The sequence below is a fragment of the Talpa europaea genome, assembly GCF_964194135.1.
Source record: "Talpa europaea genome assembly, chromosome: 8".
Lineage (NCBI taxonomy): Eukaryota > Metazoa > Chordata > Mammalia > Eulipotyphla > Talpidae > Talpa > Talpa europaea.
The window spans coordinates 110,578,406-110,597,853 of NC_140075.1; the positions used below are offsets into that span (position 1 = coordinate 110,578,406).

At 46.2% G+C, this 19,448-nt stretch overlaps 1 protein-coding gene across 1 annotated transcript in view; it reads left to right on the forward strand.

The window, feature by feature from the left end:
• Window positions 1-528: 528 nt before the first annotated feature.
• POMT2 (protein O-mannosyltransferase 2) overlaps window positions 529-19,448 on the forward strand; it is a gene marked incomplete at its 3' end in the record, with an annotated part of 41,410 nt that continues 22,490 nt past the window's right edge. The window contains exons 1-5 of the mRNA XM_084240588.1: window positions 529-791; window positions 9,435-9,519; window positions 14,589-14,693; window positions 16,251-16,359; window positions 17,930-18,038. Coding sequence (XP_084096714.1) covers window positions 544-791; window positions 9,435-9,519; window positions 14,589-14,693; window positions 16,251-16,359; window positions 17,930-18,038 — 656 coding nt within the window. The 5' untranslated portion in view covers window positions 529-543. The remainder of the gene's footprint in view (window positions 792-9,434; window positions 9,520-14,588; window positions 14,694-16,250; window positions 16,360-17,929; window positions 18,039-19,448) is intronic.

A 19,448-nucleotide genomic window follows, 5' to 3' on the forward strand; every position in this document is an offset into this window, starting at 1 on the left:
CCCCTAGGTTTCCCAGTGTCTCTAAGCAGCGCCCCTCTCCCCGGGTGCTCGGCACAGACCTTCCCTGCTTGCATCTCGCACTGCGGGCGACCCCTCTTCTGGGCCAGGACACTTCGAGCCTGGGATTCTCCGAGCCGTCGACGATCGAGGCCCAGAGGGAGGGACCCCGACAACCAGAGCCCCGGCTTCCGCCTCGGTAAAGCGAGGGGCCGGCCCAGAATGACCTGTGCGGGCTCCTCTGGCCCGCCCCGCCGCGCCGCCACGCCCCCAGCCCCGGCGCTGCCGGGAGTTGTAGTTCCCTGAGCCGCTCCTGCCGGCCGGTCAGCGGCCTCGCCGCCCGGCATGCTCTGCGCCACCAGCGGCCTCCTAGCGGCCGCCGCTCTCCCCGCCCAGCCCCGCGGCCGGGGCCCCGCGCCCCGCTGCCGGCGCCGGGAACTACACTTCCCAGGGCACCCCGAGCTGTCCCTGGGCGGCTTCTTGGCGGGGCGGCTCGCAAGACCTAGTGTGCCTGCGGGCCGGAGGGCGGTGCTGAGGCGGGGACGGATGCCGCCGGCGGTGGGCGGAGGTCTGGCGGGGTCCGAGCTGCGCCCCCGGAGGGGCCGCTGTGGACCCCAGGCCGCTCGGGCCGTGAGCCCGGACGTGGCCAACGAGGCTGCAGCGCGAAGCCCCAAACGGCCTGCCTGGGGCTCGCGGCGCTGCTGTGTGGCCGGCCGGTGGGCCCTGCTGGCCCTGGTGACGCTGCTGTCCTTCGCCACCCGCTTCCACCGCCTGGACCAGCCGCAGCACATCTGGTGAGTGACGGGTGGGAACTTGGCGGGCGCCAAGGCAACCGGAGGCGGGACGCGCCCTCTGATTGGGCCGGGGGCTAGGAAGGGGCGGGATCCTCAGGGGCAGGGGCGGGGCCAAGGCGGTGGGGAAACAGACTGGGCGGGGCTTGCCTCTAGCCAGGTGCCCTCGGATCAGGCTGTTTTGGGGGGTGGCAGTGGCATTCTTAGGATCTGAGGAAGCAGCCTTCATTTCCAGCACTTTTAAAGGTGCTTTGAACTTTCCAAGGCGCACTGAGAATTCGGAGTATAGAATTTTCTAAGGTCTAAATTCTAATCTGCAGGATTTCTCGGCATCAGTGGAGGGGATTATCTCTCACTGATCCCTCACTTCATCTTCGGGAGCAGGGACAACTTGGGTGACCAGGAACTGTGACAAGGAAACAAGTCTGGGGTCATCCCGTGTGGAGAAACTTATTTTCTGAAACGTTTCATGGTGTAGGATTCAGTTGCAGAATTGAGGCATGGTCACATTTCATTAGATACCTTAAAAAATCTCCAGCTGGAAGAAGGAAATGTTTTATACAGTCTGAAGGTGGTTAATATGTTTGACCAACAAAGATACCATGTTTTCTTAATGTGACTGTGAGGAAAGTTACTTTAGGGGATTTTAGAAATGGAGCTCCTAGACCAAGAAGTAAGCAAGCTAAAAACTGTCAGGTTACTTTACTGGAAAGTTAATAAATTAGCTTGTTACTGTTACATGAGACTCCTGGGCCAGACAGTGGACTAATTGCTGGTGTGCTTGAATCAGGATGAACATCAGCATATTGGAGTTAGTTTCCTTGCCTTCCACGTGTCACAGGGCGATGCTGTGGGCTCAGATGGAGGACTGCCCACGCAGTGGATTGCCTCCAGCTAAAGAACAGCAAATCGGGAGTCTGTTGCTTTATAGTAAGCAGCAAGCAAGCATAGTCTTTATCCTGGAGAGAAACATTAACTCACTTCTCAAGGTTGCTGGGTAAAACACAACTTTGAAAAATGGCCAAGGTAAAGTGCATTCAAGGCCTTGTATCCTTGGCATACCCAGCAAGATGGGTAGAAGTACAGAAGACCCATGAGGATTATCTCTCCCAACAATCTCACCCTTCTACCTGACACTGTCTTGGCTTCTGGCAAATTTTCACATGAATATGCAACTCCATTGGTTACTCTGGTTAAACTACCTGACATTTAATCCTGCCTGACAAGTAAAAAACCAAAACAAAACAAAAATAATGGTCAAGAACCAATGACAACAAACTTTCAAAATGGGTGCATTTTTTGTATGTAAATTGTACATTAAAATTGATTTAAAATGCTGCACAATGACAATTAAAAAAAATACCAAGTGTTGATAATATGGAGGAGGCAGAATTTTCCTAAGCCAGTGGAGTGAGTGGAATTGATACACCACACTTGCAGTAGCTTTAAATCGGAACTTTTGACCCAGCCATTTCATGTGTAGGTATTTGTGCAAGAGGGCACACATGTGGTGCTCACAAATGTTCATAACAGTTTCATTTAAAAAAAAAAAACTGTCTGACAGAAGCAGGGGCCAACAATTTGTGCATAGAGCATCTAATTAATAAGAATCCTGTCAGTGGGACTCAAAACAGCAGAAAGAGGCCAACCTGTGGTGTTTACCATACTCTTCAGGAGCCTGGATTTAGCCATCTGTGAATGTATTTTTGGTGGGAAAGGACCAGTAAGCCTTATTTGAAAAAACAGCTGTTCTCCAGTCTGTTATTCCTATAAGCCAGTCTGTTATCCATTATGACTTGTGCACAGGGTTTCAGACAGGTGTCATCTGATTTTTGGTGTCATATAGTTGTCATAGATATGATGACCCACCCCTCCCCCCCCAAAAAAAAAAGTAAAAAGCAACTTCTGTGCCCAATGGAAAGATATTCCATGGCTCATTCTTCCCTAGATCCTAACATTTCCTGAAGGGGTACAGGTCTCTCTACTTCAGGAGTTTTTGTTAAATTTTATTTGGATCACCATCAGCTTTGATTTGGATCACCTTTACAGTGGTTTGGTTGAGCTACGTGGGCAGTGCCACTGTACAAAGGCATGCATAGGAACTCTTACAGCTAAGGGGATCAGGAGAAACGCATGAATTTATATCAGAATGTGCTGGTCTGGGCAACCTTGTATGCATGAGAGGGAGGTCCATGATTGGGAGTTGGTGGTCAGGCCCATCAGAATAAGTCAAAACTGGCCAGGCTCATATAAGTTTTTCTGATGTCATAGTGCAATGGTAAGTTCTTCAGGCTGCCACAGATAGATGGGGAGGGGACTGGGCCTAGGGGAGAAAGAGAACATTATTTGTCTCTCTTTTTGATATTTCTAGGGGTTAAGGTGGACTCTGTGCCCTTCTCCAGGCTGTATGATCAGTGCCTCACCTCTGTAGATACTTTCTCAGGGTACAGGGTCGATGATGCTGTTCCAGTCTAGTCAGCTGCCTCTAGATACACCACCGAGGCAAGAGACACACTTCTTGCATATTAAGCCAATTGCTCAGGTTGTTTCTTTCTTTCCATTGCTGTATAATCAGTGTGTCTCACCCCACTACCTATAATTTCAACTTTTTTCTAATTATCTCCTATTAATAGCCAGACCTTTTTGTCAAGGCATTATTAGAAAATTGACAGACTCATTATGTCTCCCACCTTCACCCATGTGAGCCACTATGTGGGGATTTGACAAATAGTGCACTCAATCAAGGGACATCATCTAGAAACATGCCACTCCCATAAAATTCTGGTGACTGGCCTACCTAGAGTTTGAATTCTATAGACCCTTCCAGACCAATATGGAGTTGCTTTTAGGGGAAGGAAAGACAAATCATGCCCAGGCATGGTCAGTGAAGAATCTTCGATTTTAAATACAGGTTTATATGACCCTCTGCCAGTCGGTGGCCAAGAAGAGATGCATCCTTTCTGGTGAGGAGCACTGTGTTAGGTGCCCAAATGGCCTCAGCAGTTGTGTGAGCCAGGAAATGAGAGAAGTAGAGTTAGAAATTTTTTTGAGACAACCCTACAATGCTTGATTATATCAGATGCCCGTGTAGTAGGGACTGTGGAATGCCATCAAATACCTTCACTATTGACCCATGATGGGGTGGTCATTGCAAAAAAGATAAGGGGCACCATTTTTACTGTAGATGCTGTAAAAACCTGGAAACATGACATAGTACAGTTTCAAGGGCCACTGTGGTATATGTAGAGGTAGATGACTAGACTGGAACAGCATCTTTGACACTGTGAGCTGAGAAAGTATCCGCAGAGGTGAGGCATTGACGATAGAGCAGGAGAAGGGAACAAAGTCCTAAGAGAGTCAGTTTCCTTGGAGCAGGCATGGTCAGTGCCCCATGCAATGTGGCTTCTTTTACTGTAAGACAAACAGGCAGTTTTTGGCAGGAGTCATAAGTCACCACAACGCAGTGATGGCTTCTGCTCCAGAGACATAGAGTTGTTTAGTTTGCGTTGGGTCCATGATGGTAAAGGTGTTACCGCCCTGGTGCACCAATGAATCTAGGGGCCAGTGGCAGCAGGCTGGGGGGTGCGGACTTGTTCAGCACTAAGACTTGATTCCAGTCAGTCTTAGTAGGGTGCTGTCCCTTAATGCAGATATCTACATAAGCCGTCCAGATTGTCCCCGCTGCAGACTGTCAGACAGAGAGAACTGTTTTTAATCTCTCAGTTTATAGTCTTCCAAGCAGCATACCAGATGGCGGGAGTCAGTAAAAATGTAGCTTGTCTGTTTCTTAGGAGGATTGTCTAAGGCCAGGGTGGTGGCTTCTATTCAGCCTGTTGTGCTGATCCACCTAGCACAGCTGGCCCTTCAGAGGTGTCCTTGAGGCTGTGTGATTGTTGCTGCTCAGTGGACACCACCACCTTTTAATTCAGTCTCTCCATCAGTGAACCGGGCACAGGCATTAGAGGCACTTTAGTGAATGAATGCCCCGCTGAACCAGCAGCTTTTACTTCAGGTGATGAAATGGAAACTAGATTCTTCCAAAGTAGGAGCTGCTGCTTTTTCATGTAAAATTGTGTTGTCTCTTGAGCCAGGCTGGCTCTTCTCCTTAGCCCACCATTTCCACTGGAACAATAATGCTCGATGAGCCCTTCCATTTCAGTCCAAGTCACCCCACTCCAGGTTGGCAAAATCAGGCCAAAGAGTCCTAACACCTTTGTCAAGCACTTGGTTTCTATAGGAACTTAGTGGTACATTTAAAATTTTGAAAGTTATGTGCCTGGTGCCTGCCTACTGCAGGTGGCACTGTTACCTTGGAAAATGGTCTCAGCACTCTAGCAGCCATGATGGCTGTAAATCTGTGATTCCCTTCTCTTCTTATGATTTATATTACTACATTTCTCCACCCAGCAGGGAACAGGATCATGTCTCAGTGTGTGACAGTCCCTGATGGGGTAATCCTCTTTGATGCTTAAAGGATAAATACCAGTTATACATTTAGCAGCGGAAGCCAGGACAATAGTAGAAGGACCCTACCCCCAAGGTTACTGTGCCTGCCCTTCTCTGCTGGGAGGTGGCTTCAGTCCTATCAGTTGAAGTTGGACACTTTTCCCCCATTGAACTAGTAGGTCTAAAAGCCCTGCATCAGGGGCGGCAGGGACAGGCAGCCAGTGAGTATACCGTTCCCCAATCAAGGGTGTGGGGAGTGCTGGGTGCACAAGACATGGCACCATTTCCGCCCCAGAATGCTTCCCTGTCAAGCCCAAGGGCTTTGGGTCCCTGTATAACTGCTATGGTCACCCTGCAGTTCTTGGCACCTTTGGTTACGCCTATGTCTTATAAATCTTCCTCTCCATGGGATTCAGTAGGATGGAGTCATTAGGCGCTTGTATCTAATAGAATCCTGAGTTTGAGGCCCTTTTCTCCCCTCGAGTTCCCCAGCACCCTGCATATGTGTGTATGGCCTGTGTCATAAGGCAGCGAGACCTTACTAGTCATCTCACTCTTTAAAGCTGCTCAGGTGATCATAGAGGAGAGGGGCTGTGGACACACAGAGAGAGAGAGGAGCTTGGAGCCACTAAACGAGGCATATTTACCTTTGGCTTGAGTATATAGCTCTCCCACCTGTCTGTCAGTGTTTTCACTATACCCAGAGTTCTGGGTAAGGTCCTTACTGTTGGCACCACTTATGTAATCTTTGGAAACTTGCTGCCCTGTGGCCACGATTACATCTCTTCCGCCCTTTACCCAGAAGACACTGAGCAGTGCCCAAGGCAGTATTCGGATAGTTTATTTCATTCCAGCCTCTTTCCAGTCAACCGCATTAATAGATAGCGCAGCGGGGAACTCTTACTACCTCCCTTGCCCACCACTTGGGCAAAAGCATTTGCTACCAGATTCCAGAAGCTCTCACTCAACCCACAGGGTCTCATCTTTTCTCTTTTAGAAAGCTGTGTCTTAGCATCTCATGCTTGTTGCCAGAACTGTCGGGGCCTGGGATTTTATTTTACCCTACTCACAAGCTGTTAGGCTAGCCTGTCACTGTTTTATGGATGCTGGCTGAGACACAGTCCTGGTTCAGAGACAAGGACTTTATTTCTCATGACACAGCGAGCAGGATGCACCATCAGTGCGTCAGTATCAGTTCTTCTTGCCCCCAAAGTCCCATGTGATGTTGTGGGTCTGGATGAGTGCCTGCACATGCAGCAGGTGCATCACAGTTGAGGAATGTTGATGGGGAGAAATCTGCTGTTTTGTAATAAGCAGGGTTGAGCTCTGTCCCAGAAGGAGAAGCCAACTCTTCACTAGTGTTGCTTGAGGTAGATATAACCTTGAGAAATGGCCTGAGTTAAAAGCAGGCAGGACCTTACATTCTTGGTGTACCCTGCAAGAGCTGGGGGAGAAAAAAGAACCAGAGAGGAACTCTCTCCTGTCACGCATGCCTCAAAAACCAAAGGAAATGTGACTATTCCTACCAGACTTAGGAATTTTTTGAGTAATGGTATCACAATTCTTAGTATTTTTCCAGATGTCAGAACGAACCACAACTGTTGGAACGGTTAGATGGTGCCCAGCACGTGTGGGACTATAGAACTGAGCTATGTTATCTCCTTACGAGGGGGACATGACAGATAAAATTAATGTATTCATTGTGGAGATGACAAGAGAGCTCAGAGAGGGTGAGTGATTTTCCAGGTCATGCTGTTAGTAAGTGGTCCAGGTGGGACCGGATCTCTCTTCATGTGCCAAGCCGTGTGCTGAGCAATGTAGGAAATTTACTCTGTCGGATCCACTGAGGTTTTTTTTTTTTTTTTTTTAAACTATAAAGTTTTGGAAAAAGCATGTTTTGCTCCTTATATTGTGGGTGGGTAATAACTGCTCATGGACGCTCACTAGGAATGGACAGTTTCTAGAATGCCACTGTTCTGAGCTGCAGAGAGACACTGACAAACAGAAATAGCATCGCTCTGCCGGATATCGGGCTGAAGCTGTGAAGCCCTCATTTAGGGTGTGAAAAAGCTTACATGGTTGTAGAAGGACAAGGATTTTCATGGTGTCTAAAAGCTAATGTATTAGAATCACCGATTGACTTGCAAAATAATTTGTATAATATAGAGAGATTTGCAGGCTTTTAAGTTAGTAAGATAGTCAGTTTTTATATACCAGTTAGTTCATTATAAGAAGATCAGTGCGGTCATAGTCAGCAGGTTAATTATTACGAGGTTGATGATCAAAATCTGACTCAGAAGCTCTCTCTGATCGCAGCCTCAACACAAATTTGATAGCACAAGTAATGGTGTTTCTGTAGCAAAGCTTGTCCTAGAGGAATCGAAGTTAGCAGAGTTGGAAGAAAACTCTTACTACAAACCTTTCTGTGTTTTAGGAAAACTCTGTCCTTTTAAAGTAAATAGAAATGCAAGGTAAAGAATAAATATAGATTTAACTTTTTTTTTTAAAAGATTTATTTATTTATTTATACAAGCACTGGGTACAGTCAGAAGCACAGGAGGGTGAGAGAATTCACCAGAGCCAGAGCGGGGAGCAGAGCAGGCAGAAGGACCGAAGTACACTGCTGAGGGGAGCAGCGGGCAGCAGGAGAGGTCTGCGCGCCATGTGGGACCCTCGCCCTGCAGGCGGGGATCGAACTGGCACTGCAGAGGCTGCTGGCAGCTTCGCAGCCCAGCGCTCAACCGCTGCGCCACCGGGGAGGCCCTAGATTTAACTCTTTATTTTTTTTTTAATAGAGGCATGCTTTATTTATTTGTTTGCTGGTTTGTTTGTTTGTTTTGTTTATGCATACACTGGGTACAGTCAGAAGCGCAGGAGGGTGAGAGAATTCACCAGAGCCAGAGCGGGGAGCAGAGCAGGCAGAAGGACCGAAGTACACTGCTGAGGGGAGCAGCGGGCGGCAGGAGGTCTGCACGCCATGTGGGACCCTCCTCCTCCGGTGGCCGGGGAGCAGCCGGGGATCGAACCGGTGCCGCAGAGGCCGCGCGCAGTTTCGCAACCCAGCGCTCAACCGCTGCGCCACCGGGGAGGCCCTAGATTTAACTCTTTATGATAATTAGATGGTGAATATTTGCTAACCTTTCTCATCTATCCAAAGTAAGGTTAATGACCGACCTGCTTGATGTATTGTGACCTCAATTTACTTGTGTCAAAAGCTTTTTTAAAAAATATTTAAAAAATTTTTTTAATTTTTTTTTAAAAAACGGTGTGCATTGTTGTTTGTATTTAGGGAATATAGTGCTCCCGCCACTAAAGCACCCATAATCCACCACCAGAGTCCATTGTGCTCCCTACTTTGTTCTTGTCCCTCCCCTTCTGGATTGTTCATTCCTATAGCCAGCCTTCAAGAACTAGTGTTTAAGGGCCTCTCCTGGTGGTGCAGACGGTTGAGTGCAGCGCTTTGAAGTTGTCCGCAGCCTCTGTAGCGTGGGTTCAATCCAGGCCGGCCGGCGAGAATCCCACAGGGTGCAGCAGACCTCTCCTGTCTCGCCTGCTGCTCCCCTCAGCAGTTTATTTCAGTCAGTCTGCCTGTTCTGTTTCCGGCTCTGTCTCTGGTGAATCCTCTCAACCTCCCACACGTCTGGCCTGTATCCTGGTTCTTGTATGTAAGAATTAAAAAAAAAAAAAAAAAAGAGCTAGTGTTTAAGTTTCATAAAGCTTTTATTTTTTTTTTAAAAACAGATGTTCCTATTAATTGCTTGAAGCTCATAGCCTTTATTCTTTTTTTCAAAGATTTATTTATTCATTTATTTATTTATTTATTTATTTATTTATTTATTTATTTATTTATTTATTTATACAAGAGCTGGGGTACAAACCAGAGACGTGGGAGGGTGAGAGAACTCACCAGAGACAGAGCAGGGAGCAGAACAGGCAGAACAACGGAAAACACTGCTGAGGGGAGCAGCGGGTGAGACAGGAGAGGTCTGCTGCGCCATGTGGGAATCTCCCTGGCCAGCTGGGAATTGAACTCGCACTGCAGAGACTGTGGGCAACTTCACAGCGCAGCGCTCAACCCGCTGCGCCACCGGGGAGGCCTCATAGCCTTTATTCTTAACTATAATTTTAACCATGCTTTGTTAAGACTATTTGGGTTTTATGGTAAAAAAATTCCTATTTCTCTTTCTCTTTTTCCTTTAGTTGGGATGAGACTCACTTTGGAAAAATGGGAAGTTACTATATCAACCGCACCTTTTTCTTTGATGTGCACCCGCCTCTGGGAAAGGTGAGCAGCAGGCAGACAAAGCAGTCTCCGAAGGTCACAAGTCTTGGTTCTGGATCTAATTTTTAGGCTTGTAGAACATCCCAGACCAGATGCTTTCTGGAATCCTTAGTCTTTTTAGGAGTCCTTTGGGCTTTGAGATGAAGAAAGAATTCATCAACTGATGGATGGATGAACCAAATGTGGAACATCTATACACTCAAATATGATTTAGCCATAATCATATCTGGAATGAAGTACTGACATATGCTGCAACATGGATGAATTTTGTAAACGTTATCCGAAGTGAAAGAAGTCAAACAGATGTCACAGTTATGTGACTTTGTTTCTGTGTAAGAAATGTCCAGAATTGGCAAATCCAGAGCAACAAAAAATAGATCAGTGGTTGTCTGGGTCTGGAAGGAGGTGAGATTGGGTAGTGACTACAGATGGGTTTGGAGTTTCTTTTGGGGGTGATGAGTTGTTCTGGAATTAGTGGTGATGGTCACACGACTTTGTGAATATACTAAAAAACCACTGGGTCCTACATTTTAAAATGGTAAATTTTAGGGTATGTGAATTTTGTTTCAATTGAAAAAAAGAAACAGAGAAAAGGAATAGTCGCAAAAAGCAGAAATAGCTAAGGGGAGCTGATTTTCTACCAGGAAACAAAACTCCTTTCTCCTCCCCATTCCCAGCTTATTCCTTGATAATTAGAATTCCACCAATCAGAATTCATTTTACTCTTAAAAACATACACCTTTGAGAAGGCCAGTGAATCAGCCCTGTTCACACAGTCCTTTCTTCCTAATTGTAGGCTGAGGTCTTGGGCAATAGGGGCCAGGAATTTGCCTCTTCCTGAAGGGGGGGGGGGCTGGAGTACTGGGGATGAGGCGGGGCCCAGGGGAGGTGGAATTGCCTTGGTGGTAATGGGTTTAGGGACGCCCCAGAGCGTACGGAGAAGGCCCCTGTAGGTGAGAGGGGTGGGCAGGGAGGGGGATATGGGCCTATTTCAAAAATGGGGCTGTGCCCCGGGAAGGAGTAAAAATTGTATGTCTCTTTTTCTCTCCTTTATAAGGCAACAATAATAAACATAAAGTCATTGAAAATTTAGACTGTTCTAGTTAGTCTAGACACATTATCTCACATAATCTCAGAACAACACTATGACTTTTGTATTCTCATTGTATCCCAGCTATTGTGTTCTCCGTTTTCAGATGGGGGCACTGGGAACAGAAAGTATGGTACTTTGCTTTAGGGGACAATATAGTAAGTGGCAGAGTCAGGGTTCAAACCGGGTCATGGAGTCTTCTCTCTTAACCATAACACCACATGATGAACTTGTTCCAGTGCTAGGAACACTTCTGATACTGTCATGGAATCAGTGAACAGAGTGCCCTGAATATTTGCCTCGGGCTGACCTCTGGTGGAGATCTTTCATTGGAAAGCCAGCCCAGTCTTTTAGCTGGGAACTTGCCTGCCCATTTTTGGAGTCCCCTGTTGCTCAGCACAGAGAAGATATGTTTGGAAAACACTGGCCAATTTGTTTTTACTCAAGCCTTCCCTTCTTCAGATCTGGCCCCTATTCAAAAAGGGAAATGTGAGGCTTCTTTTTAAGGCTACCTTCAGGGAGAATGGCCCGTCTGCCCCCCTAATTTCTCTCCTGATGGCCGAAAGTGAATGATGAGCAAATGGGAAACCTGGGAGAGAGAGCAAAGCAACTTACATAGGTTCTAAGGCTAAGCCAGTCAAGGAATTAAAAAACACTTTATATTGGTAAGTAGGAGGTTTTTCCTCTAATATTGAGGCTAATGTCTGCCACTTAGCACTGACCTCCAGCCCTGGAGACCTGGAGGTTCCAGTCAGAAAGGTAGTTTTTTTTTTTTTTTCTTTCCTGAATTTGTTTTTTTTTTTTAATTTTTTTTAATAATAAATTTTATTTTTATATTCCCCATACAATTGCAACCCCCTTATTTTGACCCCAGTCTCTCCCCTCCCACCCCCTACCCCCCCATAGAGTATCTCTGGTTCATAGTTTTTTGTTGATTTTGATTTTCACTTTCTTATAGTTATTCATTTTCCTGGTCCCTTATTTAAGTTTTCTAGATTCCTGCTATGAGTGAGACCAGAGAAAGGTAGTTTTTAAAAGAAATAAAAATGCCCGTGCACAGTAAAATACTTGGTTAGGAAGGAAAGGTAAAAAATTGCCTTGCCTCCATTCCTCCGAGGTAACCATGGTCACCTTTGTTAAGTTTCTTACATATCCTTTCAAAAAATTTTAATATAAGGAAAGCTGTAGACATTTATATTCATACACATGAACAACACATTATATATACAAATGAGATCAGACTAAAATTGTTTAGCAATTTGTATTTTAAACTTGCTGTATCTTGACTTTTTCCATATTAGCACTTTCCTTCTTTTTAACAGCTATGTATAGTCCAATCATGCAGATGTGCCATAAATTATTTTGCCCCTCTTCAATTAGTGGGTATTTATGTTATTTCCAGAGATACTACAATAAGTATCTTTATACACTTATCTTTTCATGATTATGTTAGCATATCTAAAAGATTCTCAGCAACGAAGCTGAAAAGTCAAAGGATGTGATATCTAATGAGTTTTGCTGCAGAAATATAAAATATATACTCCCACCCATAGCATATGAGGGCTTGCTTCCCTGTACAATTGCTGCACTGGTCTAATCATAATACTTTCCAAAATTTGCCAATTTGAGAGCCAAATCCTGGTATGTCATTGTTTTAATATGTGTATCTTTATAACTTAGGTTGAACATTTTTTTTTCAAATGTTATTTCCCTTTTTTTCCTAGTTGGTTGTTCTTTTTCTTACTGCTTTTTTTTTTTTTAAAGATTTAATTATTTTTATACAAGAACTGGGGTATGGGCCAGATGCGGGGGACAGTGAGAGGATTCACCAGAGACAGAGCGGGGAGCAGAACAGGCAGACTGACCAAATACACTGCTGAGGGGAGCAGTGGGCGAGACAGGAGAGGTCTGCCGCGCCATGTGGGATTCTCGCTGGCCGGCCGGGATCGTACCCACTCTGTAGAGGCTGCGGACAGCTTCACAGTGCGGCGCTCAACCGCCTGCGCCACCAGGGAGGCCCTTTTTCTCTTATTGCTTTAAATGAGTTCTTAGGAAATTAGCTCAGGACTACTTTTAACCTGAAGGAAATTAAGAAGGAGCTGAATTTGTATTTTTTTTTAACAATGGGAACTGAATTTTAAGTTCATAGTGCTAGGTGTTTTACCTACAGTACCTCCTCTAGGCCTAACAACCCCTGGCAAGGCGGAGGACTTATTACTATAGTTCAGAGATATTAAATATTGTCCGCAGTCAGAGAGCTAGAGTGTAAGGTGCTGAGATCCCACACATCTATGCATGCCTTTACTCTGGCAGACCTGCCAGAGCCTGGGAATTTATACTAACACCAGGCAGTTTGTCCTCCAAGGGGCTGGTAGGAAGTAGCATCCATTTGATTATCACAAGTCAGCTTTAGTTCCTCTAGGCATTTGGGTGGTTCTGTTTTTACAATACCTTATTTTATATTTTAAAAATTATAGGGGTCCTGGGAGGTAAGTCTGCGTGCTGTCACCATGACTGCCTGAGTTTGATCCCTGGCCAGGGAGCTAGTCCACATATGGTGCTGCAGACCTCCTGTCTCGCCTCCTGCTCCCCTCAGCAGTGTATTTCAGACCATCCGCCTGCTCTGCTCCCCACTCTGTCTCTGGTGAATCCTCACACCCCCTGCAACTCTGGCTCACAATCCAGCTCTTGTGTGCAAAAATAAATAAAAAATTTTTAAAAAATTAAAAATTATATTACATTAACTTCTGGACCCTGGGATCCCTACCCCCACCCCTTTTTTTAAAACAAGGCTTATAATCATTTGTTGCTGAAGTTTGACTTTTATGCCTTGAGTGACTCAGCTTACAGCTGCTCAGAGAAACAAGCAAGCTGGTTAGTGCTCCAGATCCAGGCTCCCTCAGCCAGGAGGGCTTTCCCGACACAGCCAGTGTATCCTGGCCCTGCTCACGGTCTAAGGAGCACAGGGGTCAGGCTAGCACGGGCTGCGGCTCTCACAGATGCTTGGTTTTTGCTGACAGTTGCTTCAAATTGCTTGTATGGAAAAGAAAATTTTACATTACTGACAGCCAAGGAAAGGAAAAGTGAAGAGACTGACCCTCGCCAATAGTTTGAAGAATTCACTCCTCACAATCTCAGTTTGTCGTTGATTTGCTCTGGTGTGCGATAGGCCAACGTTGCCTGCCTTTGAAATATTGGAACTAGAAACCAGTCTCTGGTCTTTGGGCCCTTTTCCTGTTGGGAGGTGAAGCTTTCTCTCGGGAAATGCATCTGTCTTTGGTTCCTCTTTCCCATTGTCTGTCCTTCTCCCTGTTCCCAGTCCATAGCGCCTTGGCCGCTTTTTTCCCTCTTCCTTCTGTTTTGTTTTTTTTTTAAGATCTTTATTTATTTATACAAGCACTGGGTACAGTCAGAAGCGCGGGAGGGTGAGAGAATTCACCAGAGCCAGAGCGGGGAGCAGAGCAGGCAGAAGGACCGAAGTACACTGCTGAGGGGAGCAGCGGGTGGCAGGAGAGGTCTGTGCGCCATGCGGGACCCTCGCCGGCGGGGATCGAACCGGAGGCCCTCCCTCTTCCTTCTGACTCAGGCCCTCACCTGTCTCTCAGTGGCCTTCTCCCAGGAAGCAGCCCCTCGCCTCCCCTGAGAACCGGGGTCTTTGCTTCATGGCTGTGGAAAGAAGGCTGACAGACAGTCCCTCACTGGGCCTGCCCTTCACATTGTGGGATTTTTTCTCTTCCTAAGCGTGCAGTCTACACTGCTTCCAGGAACTTGGCTTTAAAACAGGAGAGGATTTGTTTCAAGCAATGAGCTCTATAGACAAAAGACTCTTTACTCTGTAACAGCTGCTGGAGGAAATGTCACACTGGCCGCTGTTCTCTGGACAGTTGTCAGGGGAAGCCAGTTTGGGTGCAGCTGGAGGGAAGTTCAGGGAATGGAGGAATCTTCTCTCAAAGTTCTCTTTTTGTTTGTCTCCTTCCCTCAGATGCTCATAGGTCTTGCTGGTTACCTGAGTGGATATGATGGCACCTTTTTGTTCCAGAAGCCTGGGGACAAATATGAACATCACAGCTACTTGGGAATGAGAGGAGTAAGGCTCGCTGACTTTATCTAACCTGACTGAACCCTGGATTCACATTCAGTCAGAAATGTTAACAGTTGGAAGCCTAGGATTAGTGGCAGGTGTAGATAATGGGGCTCTGGGGTGGGAGGGAGGGAAGGGTGACTGGACCCACACCCTGTGGAGAGATTCAGAACTGGGTGGGTAAGAAGGGAAGGGAAGGTGAGAGGTGAGATTGAGGTTACATGTAGTGGAACAAGCCCACCCTGTCACCTTTTACCCCACCCATGTGAGGTTGCAGACTTCAGGTTGGAGAACAGCCTGGGACCTCGGTAGTCAGGATTCGTCTACAGCCCCAACGTCGGCCTCAGTGGTTCCTATTTTCCTTGGAAAGTTTCAAGCACACACTAGGGATTTTCCAGTCTTTTAAGGGAGTCCATGTATTTGCTCTGATTCTCAATACCAGCCTTGATGGAACATGACAGGCCTGAACACCCAACTCTGTGGGGCCCCTGCTAAGTTAAACCAGAGCAACTGACCTTCAGCACAGTGTCTCAGAGCAGCCTGCGGTGACAGAGCCTCCTGTGAGGAGCTCAAAGCACGTTAGATAAATGTTCTGTCCTTATTTGGGCTAATCCTTAAATGATTTGCGTGGTCGTATCATACCATATTAAACAAGGAGTGCCCCTCTCAAGTACATCTGTTAAGAGGTTTTTTGTCTTTTAATGACATTTGAATATCTCATAACATACATAATTGAATATAGGCTGGATTTGCTATGGAAATTGAGAAAGCCCAAACAGAGCATCCTCATTCCCTTTCACACCAGGACACATTGCTTTCTGTTGACGAAAAGTGACAGCCCAATTGTGAGCATTTCCATTCCCCTGAGCTTGTCTATTTAGTTTTGATGGGCAGAGTAGAGGGATGGCGAGGAGGCTGGTGGTTCAAAACAAAACAAAACATTCCAGATACTGACATGTCAGGCAATCTTTTTCAAAAACAGAATATATCCTCTAGATTGAAGAGTGACTTCTGGTGTGGTTGAAGGAAGCGCCATGGGAGAAATAAAATAAGAATTCTCTGAAATTGTGAAATACCTTCAGAGATGTCTTTCTCAACTTGTGCCCACAATTTCTTAATAGAAACTGTACTTTTTATCAAGTATTTTGTATGTGTAATAAAACCTTGGCTCATTTAATCTGTGAGTGAAGCCTATGAGTTGGAAACTCATTACTTTTCACATTCCACAGATGGGAAGGCTGTCACTGCATGTTCCAGAGTTGTGACTTTCTCAAGGTCATAGCCAGAAGTGATGGGGGCAGTACAGCCCCAGAGCCCCCCACTTGAAGCCATTGTGTTGTTCTGCCCACACCTTCCTCGCTGAACTTTGCTGGATTCATGTCAGGGCACAAGCTATTTGATTTGGTTCTTCCCTGTTTAAATGCCACTTTGTTATTTATACTGTTTAGGTGACTTTAGTTCACCAAGTCATGCTTTCCTCGCGGTCCTCTGTCCTAAACCTTTGTTTAGATCAAGATAATTAGCTTAACCAGTTACTGGATTGATTGTCTTTTCCTTCCATAGTTCTGTGCGTGTCTGGGTTCCCTGCTGATCCCCTTTGCCTACCTCACGGTGTTGGAGCTGTCCAGGTCCCTTCCGGCAGCACTGATCGCGGCTGCCCTCCTCACGTTTGGTAGGTAGCTTCATCCCACACTTCTTGCTGCTCTGACTCCACGCCATGAGCGTAGCTGGAAATCAGTGTATTCCAGGTCCTATCCATGGGCTCAGTTCTCGAGTGACTTTAGGATCGGGGAAATGTGTTACACATCTTATTTTATACACTAGTCATATATACATATAGATATATGAATATATATATGAATGCTTGTATGCAGTAAGTTTTTATATTATTGGAGGGTAGAGTTGACTTGGGTAATCCCAAGGAATAGGTTATCTCTGAGTTATCCACATTTGGTGTTGGAATAGATAAAAAGATAAATTTGTATGTGTGTGGGGGGAAGGAGGCTTACAGTTCTGCTTCTCTTAGGTTACTATCAAGATTAGTTTTATTCTTTAAGTTAATTTCAACTGGATACAAGGATAGATGTCTCCAAAGTAGCTGGGTGGTAGGGGATAGCAAAATGGGAATTTAAACATTTACTGTGGCTACGCCTCCTTGGAGACATGAGAGTTGATGCTCTGTGACCCTTGTTCTTATGAAAATGAATGCATGACCTCATAGAGCTTAATATTTGAAGAAGTCCAGACCAATTTAAATGGGTATTTTGGGGGTGTTTCTGGCTTTGTCTTGACAGATAAATTGTAAGATTAGAGGGTCTCGCCGTAAGGGGCTGCTTGGTGGCTTTTCCCTTGCATCTTTAATTTCTTTCAATTCTTCATCCATTCATTTTTCATTCAACTATTTTTCAAGCATCTACCCTGTGCCAGGTCACGTTTCTTGGCCTCAAAGGATGCCCTGACGAGACAACCTGCTTTCATGGAGCACGCCACTAGTGTGGCAGACAGGAAATAATCAAGTTAATTAATAAATGTAACATCTTAAGCCATAAGTGCTGTGGCAAAAATAGAGTAGGGTAAAGGATAGAGTGATGGGAAGCGAGTCACTTTTAGGGTAGTCAACAAGGCGCTCCCTGGAGGTGGCTTTGAGCGGAGACTGGAGAAATGGAAAAGATTGAGCCGCATGGAGATCCAAGGGAGAGTGTTCAGGTGGAGGACAGCAGGTGCAGTGGCCCCGTGCCAGGCAGCCCCTGGCGGCTCCCAGGCACAGCGGAGGGCCAGTGATGCAGGGCTGGTGAGAGACAGAGTGCACTGGGAGCAGGCTGGGTAGGTAGGGAGACCACTCAGCAGCTCGTTAGTCTGTGTGAGATGGGAAGACATGGGCGGATTTAAGTAACGACATGTTGAAATGAAATTTAGTTTAAAAAAATCACTTAGGCGCTTGTATGGAGAATCAATTCCCAACAGAGACTTCATGTGAAATGTCCTGGTAGAGGCTGTTTATACCCATGTTGGGTGGGTGGGGCCCCCTTTTTGATGATGGAAATGGGGAAGAACCCTGTCTCAGGACTGCTCTGAGTAAATGATGGTTCTTTTTGGCTCAAGGGCCTAGAAGCATTGTGAGATACTTTGTTGTCATGGGGCTTTGATATACCCCAAAGCTGTTTCTTAGTACTGGGGTGTTTAGTTCTCCAGGGGACTCATCTCTGATTCTGCTTTTTGACCACTGAGCTCATGTTTTTCAGACACAGGATGCCTCACTCTGTCCCAGTACATCCTCCTTGACCCCATCTTGATGTTCTTCATCATGGCTGCGATGCTGAGTATGGTCAAGTACAACTCCTGCGCTGACAGGTCAGAAACACCATCTTGGGGGGTTGGGGCAGAAGCTCCAGAATTTCCATAATGGCCAGGGATGGGGTGGATGTCTAGACACATACGTTAAAACTGAGTTTAAGGCAAAAACACTTTTTGTTTTTAACTTAGATTGTACATTTTTGCTTATAAAAATAGATTGTTTTGCTTTACGTGAGACTAAGAAATGTCAATTAACTTTTCCAAGAGTAGTGTTATTTTTACAGTGGGGTTGATTTGGGTAGGAATGTGTGGATATTATGTAGGGATACTTTCTCCCACCCATCATTTTCTAAGCCATCCCTCAGCACATATGTGGGTTAAGAGATCCTGGGGCAACTTTATGCTTTGTATTCTCCATCCCAGAAGGAAGGGTACCAGGATAGAGGCTATCTGGGAGCAGTTTATCCCCCTGCCCTAGTCCTGATGATGGAAATAATGTCTGTAAAGGTTGGCTTGAATGTTCCATACCCATCCAGAAGATCCCTGCAGGTCCTCATCAGTTCTACAACTGTTCTGGAAGACCTGGTCTTCTTCCAGAATAGTCTTTTCCATATGATTCTTCTCTGAGAGAGTAGACTAGATCATTCATTCAGTTGACACCAAGAGAGCCGACTCCTTTTAGGCTCTCCCAGAAGTCAGCTTCTGGGGAGCTCGGTAAACTACGTTGTGCTAATCAGACCTGACCTGGTGACCAGCAGCTCTCACTGCCTTTGGGTTATCTTTTATTTCTGTCTCACCCTCTCCACTAACCATTTCTTGAATGCATGCTGTGTGCCAGGCACTGTGCTAGGAGCTGGAGGTTCAGAGATGGAACGTATTGGAGGGGGCTGTGGAGGAACAGGCAAGGCAGCTGGGTAAACAACAGCAGCACTGTGGGCTTGGTGCTCTGTGTCCACCAAACCTTGGAGCCACTGCCATGGCTAGAACCATGTTCCACTGCTTGCCAGCTGTCACTTACCTCTCTGTACTTAACTTCCTCATGTTAAGGAGAGGATAATGATAGAACCTGCTTCCTGAGGTGATAGTGAGGGGAAGGAGGTAATATGTAGAAAGTGCCTGGAAAGTACCTGACACATAGCAAACACTCGATAAATGCTGGCGTGTTGTGAGCTCCCGAGTGGCACAGGAGAGAACTGACTGAGTCCAGCGATTTCTCTGGATCTCTTTTTCCTTCCACTTGATTGGTCACTCCTGAAGAATAAGCTCCTTGATTTCTGTAAGCCCTGTGCTTAGCCAGGAAAGCTGCGGTCCCTCTCCAGCAGTACTCATTCTTAGCCCCTGCTTCCTGCAGCTTCAGGTTTGTCACGGACCATGGACTCCTGAGCCAAGATATGGTCCCCTGAGGTTGGGAGCCTTAGAAAGAGGGCACAGCACAGCCTCTCAGAGTCCATGCCCTCCCTTGCTTGT